This window comes from Rhinoraja longicauda, chromosome 26 (genome assembly GCF_053455715.1).
Source record: "Rhinoraja longicauda isolate Sanriku21f chromosome 26, sRhiLon1.1, whole genome shotgun sequence".
NCBI lineage: Eukaryota > Metazoa > Chordata > Chondrichthyes > Rajiformes > Arhynchobatidae > Rhinoraja > Rhinoraja longicauda.
In genome coordinates, this window is record NC_135978.1 from 21,640,925 (window position 1) to 21,651,856 (window position 10,932).

The following is a 10,932-nucleotide window of genomic DNA, read 5'->3' on the forward strand; positions in this document are numbered from 1 at the left end:
CATTTATTATGACTGTATGCATACTGTCTTGTCTAGAGTGGTGGGGGACCGCCGCGCTGTGGGAGGGGCGGTGAGAGAGCGCCGCGCTGTGGGAGGGGCGGGGAGAGAGCGCCACTTTGTGGGAGGGCGGTGAGAGAGCGCCACATTGTGGGAGGGCGGTGAGGGAGCGCAGCGCTGTGGGAGGGGCAGTGAGGGAGCGCCGCGCTGTGGGAGGGGCGGTGAGAGAGCGCCGCGCTGTGGGAGGGGACGGTGAGAGAGCGCCACATTGTGGGAGGGCGGTGAGGGAGCGCAGCGCTGTGGGAGGGCGGTGAGGGAGTGCCGCGCTATGGGAGGGCCAGTGAGGGAGCGCCACATTGTGGGAGGGAGGTGAGGGAGCGCCACATTGTGGGAGGGGCGGTGAGGGAGCGCCACATTGTGGAAGCTGCAGTGAGTGATCGCTTCATGTAAAGAAGGAATTTTAATGCACCCGGGTTTAGATGACAATAAACTAATCTGAACCAGAATCAGAGACGATTAACATGGATTTGTGCAGGAAAGAACTGCAGATAATGGTTTAAGTCGAAGGTAGACGAAAAATGCTGGAGTAACTCAGCGGGTCAGGCAGCATCTCTGGAGAGAAGGAATGGGTGACGTTTCGGGTCGAGACCCTTCTTCAGACTGATTTGGTCAACATGGATTTGATGGACTGAAGGGCTTTCTCTCACTGGTTCATCCCTGTCTGGCGAAAAAATAAAACGAGGAAGGCGGCTCAACCATGGCCAACGAAGGAAATCAAGGATGGTTCTAAATCCAAGAAGAGACATATAAATTGGACAGAGGAAGCAGCAAACCAGAGGACTGGGAGAAATTTAGAATTCAACAGAGGAAAACAAAGGGGTTAATTAAGAGGGGGGAAAGAAAGGGCATGAAAGAAAAATAAAAACTGACTGTAAAAGCTTCTTTAGATATGTAAAAAAGAAAAGATTATTGAAGATAAATGTAGGTCCCTTACAATCAGACAAGTGAATTTATAATGGGAAACAAGGAAATGGCAGAACAGTTAAACGTGTACTTCTGTCTTCACTAAGGAAGGCACAAACAATCTCCCACAAATACTAGGGGTCCAAGGATCTCGTGGGAGGGAGGAACTGAAGGGAATCCACATTAGTCAGGAAGTGGTGTTAGGTAAACTGTTGGAACTGAAGGCAGATCAGATAAATCCCCAGGGCCTGATGGTCTGCATTCCAAGGAGGTGGCCCTAGAAATCGTGGATGTATTGATGATCATTTGCCAATGTTCTATAGACTCTGGATCAGTTCCTGTGGACTGGAGAGTAGCTAATGTAACTCCACTTTTTAAGGAAGGAGTGAGAGAGAAACCAGGAATTATAGACCAGTTAGCCTGAAATCCGCAGTGGGGAATATGCTTGAGTCAATTATTGAAGATGTAATAACAGCACATTTGGTAAAGCAGTGATAGGATCGGTCAAAGTCAGCATGGATTTATGAAGGAAAAATCATGCTGACTTATCTTTTTTGAGGATGTAACAAGTAGAATGGATAAGGGAGAGCCAGTAGATGTGGTGTATCTGGACTTTCAAAAAACCTTTGACAAGGTCCCTCACAGGAGATTAGTGAGCAAAATTAGAGCACATTATATTGGAGGCCGGGTATTGACATAGATAGAGAACTGGTTGGCAGACAGGAAACAAAGAGTAGGAATTAACGGGTCCTTTTCAGAATGGCAGGCAGTGACTAGTGGGGTGCCGCAAGGCTCGGTGCTGGGACCCCAGTTATTTACAATATATATTAACGATTTAGATGAAGAAATTAAATGTGACATCTCCAAGTTTGCAGATGACACAAAGCTTGGTGGCAGTGTGAGCTGCGAGGAAGATGCTATGAGGCTGCAGGGTGACTTGGATAGGTTGGGTGAGTGGGCAGATGCATGGCAGATGCAGTATATGTGGATAAATGTGAAGTTATCCACTTTGGTGGCAAGAACAGGAAGGTAGATTATTTTCAGAATGCTGTCAGGTTAGGAAAAGGGGACGTACAACGAGACCTGGGTGTCCTTGTACATCAGTCACTGAAAGTAAGCATGCAGGTACAGCAGGCAGTGAAGAAAGCTAATGGCATGTTGGCCTTCAATGCAAGAGGATTTGAGTTTAGGAGCAAGGCGGTCCTACAGCAGTTGCACAGGGCGCTGGTAGAGACCGCACTTGGAGTATTGTGTGCAATTTTGGTCTCCTAATTTGAGGAAGAACATCATTGCTATTGAGGGAGTGCAGCCGAGGTTCACCAGGTTAATTCCCGGGATGGTGGAACTGACATCTAATGAAAGAATGGGTCAACTGGGCTTGTATTCACTGGAATTTAGGATGAGCGGGGATCTTATAGACATAAAATTCTTAAAGGATTGGACAGGCTAGATGCAGGAAAAATGTTCCCGATGTTGGGGAAGTCCAGAACCAGGGATTACAGTTTAAGAATAAGGGGTAGGCCATTTAGGACTGAGACGAGAAAAAACGTCTTCACCCAGAGAGTTGTGAATCTGAGGAATTCTCTGCCACGGAGGCAGTAGAGGCCAATTCACTGGATGTTTTCAAGAGAGTTGGATTTAGCTGTTGGGGCGAAAGGAATCAAGGGATATGGGGGAAAAGCAGGAACGGGGTACTGATTTTCTATGATCAGCCATGATCATATTGAAGGGCCGAATGTACCCAGTTTATTTCTATGTTTACTGTTTCTGTTCCACTATTTCACTCTCTTCCCTTTCTTTGTGACTCTCTCTCTTGCAGCTGGTCTGTGGACGGTGCATCTCTGGATGTGTGGGACGGTGTGGGGCTGCCAGAGTATTTGGGTGTCTGCTGTCACTGCCGGCTGCACCCAACCGTGTGTCAATGGGCGGCAGTGTCTTGCCCTCTTGCCCCACTGACACAGCATCCTCCCGTGGCTTTCAGAGCGAGTCCAGCCCCGTGCTCTCTGCTACAGTTTCCACGCTGTGACAGCTCGGTTGGGAGCCAGCGGGAGCGTGGATCCTGCCCGACAGAGGAGGGGATGGTGCAGGGAGAGGCGTTTCCGCAGCAGGGGCACGGGAAAGGTCGGGCTAGCCGGGAAACTCCGGGGAAATCCTCAACTCGGAAAACAAAGCCGGCTTACATGTGATGTATGCGCTCAACACAGAGCATTAACACAGGGCATGTACACATGGCATGAACACAGGAACATTGACACAGGGCATGTACACATGGCATTAACACAGGGCATTAACACAGGGCATTAACACAGGGCATGTACACATGGCATTAACACAGGACATGTACACATGGCATTAACACAGGGCATACACACATGGTATTAACACAGGGCATGTACACATGGCATTAACACAGGGCATTAACACAGGGCATGTACACATGGCATTAAGACAGGGAAGGTACACATGACATTAACACAGGGCATTAACACAGGGCATGTACACATGGCATTAACACAGGGCAGGTACACATGGCATTAACACAGGGCATTAACACAGGGCATGTACACATGGCATTAACACAGGGCATGTACACATGGCATTAACACCGGGCATTAACAGGGCATTAACACAGGAGCATTAACACAGGAACATTAACACAGGGCATGTACAGATGGCATTAACACAGGGCATTAACACAGGAGCATTAACACAGGGCATGTACACATGGCATTAACACAGGGCATTAACACAGGGCATTAACACAGGGGGCATTAACACACAGGGCATGTACACATGGCATTAACACAGGGCATTAACACAGGGCATTAACACAGGGGGCATTAACACACAGGACATGTACACATGGCATTAACACAGGGCATTAACACATGGCATTAACACAGGGCATGTACACATGGCATTAACACCGGGCATTAACACAGGAGCATTAACACAGGAGCATTAACACAGGGCATGTACAGATGGCATTAACACAAGGTATTAACACAGGGCATTAACACAGGAGCATTAACACAGGGCATTAACACATGGCATTAACACAGGGCATTAACACAGGGCATTAACACAGGGCATTAACACAGGGCATTAACACAGGGCATTAACACAGGAGCATTAACACAGGAACATTAACACAGGGCATTAACACACAGGAGCATTAACACAGGGGCATTAACACACAGGGGCATGTACACATGGCATTAACACAGGAGCATTAACACAGGGCATTAACACACAGGAGCATTAACACAGGAGCATTAACACAGGGCATTAACACACAGGAGCATTATCACAGGGGCATTAACAAACAGGGGCATGTACACATGGCATTAACACAGGAGCATTAACACAGGGCATTAACACACAGGGCATTAACACAGGAGCATTAACACAGGGCATGTACACATGGCATTAACACAGGAGCATTATCACAGGGCATTAACACACAGGGCATGTACACATGGCATTAACACAGGAGCATTAACACAGGGCATGTACACATGGCATTAACACAGGAGCATTATCACAGGGCTTTAACACAAGGCATTAACACACAGGGCATTAACACGAGGCATTTACACCGGGCATTAACACAGGAGCATTAACACAGGAGCATTAACACAGGAGCATTAACACAGGGGCATTTACACAGGGGCATTTATACCGGGTACTAACACAGGGGCATTTACACAGGGGCATTTACACAGGGGCATTTACACAGGAGCATTAACGCGGGGCATTGATTCGATCCTGACCTCGGGTGTTTGTGTGGAGTTTGCACATTCTCGCTGTGACCGCGTGGGTTTTCTCCGGGTGCCCCGGTTTCCCCTCCACGTACAATACGATACGACAATCCCCGGAGGGAAATTGGCCCGTCAACAGTCACAGCACGCAACAAGGTACACGAAAACTTGAAATTAAAATTAAAGTGAGAGAAAAAAAAGAAAAAGACAAGCTGGCTGCCGTGTGCACAGCGCATCCAAAAGACGTGTGGGTTTGCAGGTTAATCAGCCTCTGCTAATTGTCCCTTGTTTGTCGGGAGTGAACGGGAAAGGGGGATAAAACACAGCTAGTGTGAGCACGGTTCGGATGGTCGGCATGTACTTGGTGGGCCGAAGGGCCTGTTTCTATGCTGTATCTACTAATCAATATCAAAAGCTGTGCGCTAATTCTGGTGGGGACAGGTCTGTCACTGTATAACACTGGGGTACAGTACTGGTGGGGGTGGGTCTGTGTGTATAACACTGGGGTACAGTACTGGTGGGGGTGGGTCTGTGTGTATAACACTGGGGTACAGTACTGGTGGGGGTGGGTCTGTGTGTATAACACTGGGGTACAGTACTGGTGGGGGTGGGTCTGTGTGTATAACACTGGGGTACAGTACTGGTGGGGGTGGGTCTGTGTGTATAACACTGGGGTACAGTACTGGTGGGGGTGGGTCTGTGTGTATAACACTGGGGTACAGTACTGGTGGGGGTGGGTCTGTCACTGTATAACACTGGGGTACAGTACTGGTGGGGGTGGGTCTGTCACTGTATAACACTGGGGTACAGTACTGGTGGGGGTGGGTCTGTGTGTATAACACTGGGGTACAGTAAACTGTATTCTGTGATGGTTCTGTGTACAATGTCGCTGCAGGGGCTCACGCTCCACAACTGTAACCGCCGTTCACTGTAAACGCACAATGTTGTACAAGTCCTGCAGAAAGCAAGCTCTTTAATGTTGCTATCTCAGCATCTCACTCCGGGCCAATGGCTGAGACGCAGAGTACAAGGTGCAAACTCCACGAGTTAAACTTTAGCGACAACAGGGTTCATTCACAGGTAAACCATTTCCAGAGGGTCGGGCCCGGTGCATCTCCTGCCAGAGTGCTGGTGCAGAGGCGGCTGCGTTTATGTAGCACCTTCAGTGTAGAATACGCACACGACAACACAGGAGGCGTCTCATAAAAACATGTAAGACGTGAGGGGCGGGGGCGGTCCGGCCACATGGAGCCGGTGAGCGAGTGGATCCGCTGGCGCTTCCCTGCGGTGCGGAGCCTGGGCCCGGCCGCTCTGGAGCAGCGCCTGCGGGGGCAACGGGAGCGGCTGCTGCTGTTGGTGAGCGGGGCCGGGACCGAGGGGCGGCCGCGGAGTGGGGTCCCCCAAACTTCACTGTCCCACGCCGGCAAGGGGAGGCTCAGGGTTGGGGTGGGGGTAAGGGAGTGGGCAGCCCTGGAGCATCCCGGAGAACAACACCCTTCCCCTCTCTCCGTCTCCCCCACCCCTGGGTGTGTTCTCCCCCTCTCCGTCTCCCCCCCCCCCTCTCTCCGTCCCCCCCACCCCGGGGTCTGTCTCCCCCACCCCTGTGCCTGTCTCCCCCCCCTCTCTCCGTCTCCCCCACCCCTGTGCCTGTCTCCAACCCCCCCCCCCTCCCTCCGGTTCTCTGGACCCGCCGAGCCGCGGGTGCGGGAGGGCAGCGCCGACCCGGGGAGTGGACGGGTCCCAGGGAGACACCGCCGCCTTCGCCCGGACGACGGGGACCAATGACCCTCGTTCCCCCGGGTTACAGGACGTCCGCAGTGCGGCCGAGTACGAGGTCAGTCACCTGGAGGGAGCTGTTCGCATCGACCCGGACACCAGCGACGTGGAGACGGTGGTCAAGGAGTTGGGACTGACAGGTGAGCAACCCCGAATCCCACCCTCCCGGGGCTCGGCCACTCCGCTGCCTCGACCCCATTCCACACACACACACACACACACACACTGACCCTCACTGGGGGACGGGACACACACATAGACCCTCACTGGGGGACCACACGCGCACCCCCCCCCCCCCCCAAGGCAATTACGGCCAATGGGTTTGTCTGCAGCCTGTACAACAGACTGACCCAGATACATTCCCAGAACTTAGTGGCTCTCTGTTCGCCGTCAATGGGACAATACAGCCCAGGAAAAGACCCTTTGATCCCCAATGTCCATACCGAACATGATGCCAAGCAAAATGGACCCCCCCCCCCTCCCCGCCTTCACGTGATCCTATCCCTCTATTCCCCGAATATCTATGTGCCAATCTAAAAGCCTCATAAAGACCACTCTCATATCATAAAGTAAAGGAACGTGAAAAGATTGAAAGATTTAGCATGAAAACAGGCCCTTCGGCCCGCCAAGTCCACACCGACCATCGGCCACCCGCTCACACTAGTTATACGTTATCCCTCCCGTTCCTTCCAAACTGGCGACAATCTACAAACCCGCAAGTCTTTGAGATGTGGGAGGAAACCGGAGCACCCGGAGAAAAGCCAGGTGGTCACAGGGTGGTCAATAGGAGCAGAATTAGGTCACTCGGCCCATCAAGTCTACTCCGCCATTCAACCATGGCTGATCAATCTGTCCCTCCTAACCCCATTCTCCTGCCTTCTCCTCATAACCCGACACTCGTACTTTTTCAGTCAGAGAGTTGTGAATCTGTAGAATTCTCTGCCTCAGAAGGCAGTGGAGGCCAAACCTCTGAATGCATTCAAGAGAGAGCTAGATAGAGCTCTTAAGGATAGCGGAGTCAGGGGGTATGGGGAGAAGGCAGGAATGGGGTACTGATTGAGAATGATCAGCCATGATCACATTGAATGGTGGTGCTGGCTCGAAGGGCCGAATGGCCTCCTCCTGCACCTATTGTCTAATCAATATCTACTGTATCTCTGCCTTAAAAAAAATCAATTGACCTGATCTCCACAGCCTTCCGTGGCAAAAAATTCCACAGATTCACCACTCTTTGATTAAATAAATTCGTTCTATAGACAATAGACAATAGGTGCAGGAGTAGGCCATTCAGCCCTTCGAGCCAGCACCGCCATTCAATGCGATCATGGCTGATCACTCTCAATCAGTTCTCATCTCTTTCCTGAAGGAACGTCCTTTAATTCTGAGGTTATGACCTCTAGTCCTGGACTCTCCCACTCGTGGAAACATTATGGATGTTACCGCGAACACCAGTGTAATCCTGCCCCTCCCCGCGGACAGGGGGCTTCTGATTCTTTTAGACCTGCAGCTCCGTTGAGACGAGCCAGGCCAACGTGGTGTCATCGTCCAGGTCAATCAGACCCCGTTCACCATTCGGTGGCCGGTATTTGGAGCAACTGTGCTCCACTGTCTGTGACAGGGAGCTGAGCTGCCGCCGGTCCCTGTTCTGACGCCGGGGTCTTGTTGCAGGTGGCTCGGAGGAGAAGGAGGTGGTTTGCTACTGCACGGCTGGTTACCACGGCTCGGAGATGGCGGAGAGGCTGGGCAAGGCTTTGCCACCGGGGCGCGGCTCGACCAGGGTCTACAGCCTGGAAGGGGGGCTGGTGAGGTGGGCCAACGATGGCAAGCACATGGTGGACAGTGGCGGCCAGACCACCGCTCTCGTCCACCCCTACAACAAGGTGTGGGCTCAGCTGCTGGAGCCCAAGTACCGGGTACCCGTCTGACCCCGAGCTCCCGGTCTGACCCTGCGTCCCTCGGTCTGACCCCGGGCTCCGGGCCCCGCTCTGACCCCTCCCCCCTGGGTCTGACCCTGGGCGCCCGGACTGACCCCGTGCTCCGGCCCCGGTCTGACCTCAGGGCCGGGGGTCTGACCCTGGGAGGAGACACCACGCTTGTACCCGCTGTTTGTTCTGCGGTCACTTCCTGGCCAGCTGACAATTTGAAACAGTGAATTAAGTGGACAATGTAACTTAGATTTCTGTGTAAAAAAAACTGTATCTGAGCCCCGACGTTGCAAAACCAATCAAGACAAGGAGGTTCCTTCTCTCCTGAGATGCTGCCTGACCTGCTGAGTTACTCCAGCATTTTGTGAAATAAATACCTTCGATTTGTACCAGCATCTGCTGTTATTTTCTAACAAGATAAGGAGGTTAATGAATGAATAAAACAATCCGCAGTGTTCAGTACACGGTGTCCTCTCAGAGTCCAATGCTCTTTCTTTGTATTATTAGACTTCCCTGCCATCCTAAAGGCAGTGACCCTCATTGGGGGTCGGGTCACACACACACACACTGACCCTCACTGGGGGTCGGGTCACACACACACTAGACAATAGGTGCAGGAGGAGGCCATTCGGCCCTTCGAGCCAGCACCGCCATTCAATGTGATCATGGCTGATCATTCTCAATCAGTACCCCGTTCCTGCCTTCTCCCCTACCCCCTGACTCCGCTATCCTTAAGAGCTCTATCTAGCTCTCTCTTGAATGCATTCAGAGAATTGGCCTCCACTGCCTTCTGAGGCAGAGAATTCCACAGATTCACAACTCTCTGACTGAAAAGGTTTTTCCTCACACACTGACCCTCACTGGAGGTCGGGTCACACACACACACACTGACCCTCACATGGGGTCGGGTCACACACACACACACTGACCCTCACGGGGGGACGGGTCACACACACTGACCGCTGGGTGACGGCGACTGTCCCCATCACTGTCGACTCTTGGCCCAGTGCCGCCTTCCTTGTTGACCTCCCGGTCTCGACGAATCCACGCGACACTGGGCCCACAGTAAATAAACAAGGACGAGTCGCACCCTGGCCACTCCTCCCTTCTCCCATCGGCAAATGGTATAGAAGTATGAAAACGCACACCTCCAGATTCAGGGACAGTTTTACCCCAGCTGTTTTCATCCCACCACAACCAGAGAGCAGTCCTGAACGACCATCTACCTCATTGGAGACCCTCGGACTATCTGAAGAAGGGTCTCGACCCGAAACGTCACCCATTCCTTCTCTCCTGAGATGCTGCCTGACCTGCTGAGTTACTCCAGCATTTTGTGAATAAATACCTTCGATTTGTACCAGCATCTGCAGTTATTTTCTTATACTCGGACTATCTTTGATCGGACTTTGCTGGCTTAACTTTGCGCTAAACGTTATTCCTTTATCATGTATCTATACAATGTAATGGCTCGATTGTAATCATGAATTGCCTTTCTGCTGACTAGTTAATACGCAGCAAAAGCTTTTCACCGTACCTCGGCACACGTGACAATAGACTAAACTAAACCTCCCTTGGTTAAGGTGAACACAGATTACATTGGCAAGTTTCGTGGTTCCAGTTTTCACTCCAAAATTTCAAATCCCGCCACGAGACTGTCTTTAAAACAGTGGGGTTTAACAAGCCATTTAAAGACTCCGCCAGTAACGCGGCCGCTGGTTCAGAGATAACAAAGGTAGACTTGCCAACCTCCCCCGAAGATATATCACCAGGCACCCATCACTTGCCAGACTTTGACCCATTCCCCCACCTCCAGCTTTCTCTTCATCCCCATCCGCCCTCCCCCGTTGACCCAGACTCAAGGCCATGAAGGTACCGCCGGGAGGCCACAAACCACGAATTACGAGCATTCTTATTTTCTTTCAACGCTGTTTAATTTTGAAATGCTGGGGACATGGATAAATGCGGTCCGTGCAAGATGGGGAAGCCGTCGGAGGGGAGGGGGTTGCAGGAGGCCGGGGGCGGGAGAGGTGGGGGGGGTGGGGTTAGGAGGGGCTCGCAGGAGGAAGAGATGGGAGAGGGGGGGAGAGAGAGAGAGAGGGGGGGGGCTTTGCAGGAGATCAGGGGAGGGGGTGACCGCCTCCCCTCATGCAGGCGGTTTGAAGTCGGCTTCCAGCAGCTCCTCCCACAGCTGGCAGTAGGGATGGAGGTGGCTGCTCGGCTGGTTGCTGCCGTCCACCAGGGGCCTCTTCTCCCTGTCCCACCGCAGGAGCCCCCCTTCCAGGTTGTACACGTCCACCGTGCCCGGGTCACTCTGCGCCGAATCCCCGGCTAAGAAGTCGCCCAGTCGCTGCGCCATCCGGCAGGCGTGGAACCCAACTGTGCAGTAACAGATCACCACCGTGCCAGCGCTGCCTGTGGGCGAGGCCCAGGTAACAGGTAGCGTCACATCCCACAACACACACCCCGAGACAGAATGACAGACATCAGCCGAGCGAAGTCTCCCTCAGATA

At 52.3% G+C, this 10,932-nt stretch overlaps 1 protein-coding gene across 1 annotated transcript; it reads left to right on the plus strand.

The window, feature by feature from the left end:
• The first annotated feature begins 5,810 nt into the window (after positions 1–5,810).
• LOC144606265 (tRNA uridine(34) hydroxylase-like) lies at positions 5,811–9,777 on the plus strand. Its single transcript, XM_078422190.1, has 3 exons — positions 5,811–6,077; positions 6,529–6,637; positions 8,166–9,777. The coding sequence occupies exons 1-3, from the start codon at positions 5,967–5,969 to the stop codon at positions 8,420–8,422; spliced, it is 477 nt and encodes a 158-aa protein (XP_078278316.1). The 5' UTR covers positions 5,811–5,966; the 3' UTR covers positions 8,423–9,777.
• The last annotated feature ends 1,155 nt before the right edge of the window (positions 9,778–10,932 follow it).

Bases quoted from the DNA above. Each gene is read 5' to 3' on its own strand.
- LOC144606265 (XM_078422190.1), top strand. From the start codon at position 5,967: ATGGAGCCGGTGAGCGAGTGGATCCGCTGGCGCTTCCCTGCGGTGCGG. The intron at 6,078-6,528 runs GTGAGCGGGGCC...CCCGGGTTACAG, and splicing joins GGGAGCGGCTGCTGCTGTTG to GACGTCCGCAGTGCGGCCGA. The intron at 6,638-8,165 runs GTGAGCAACCCC...GTCTTGTTGCAG, and splicing joins CAAGGAGTTGGGACTGACAG to GTGGCTCGGAGGAGAAGGAG.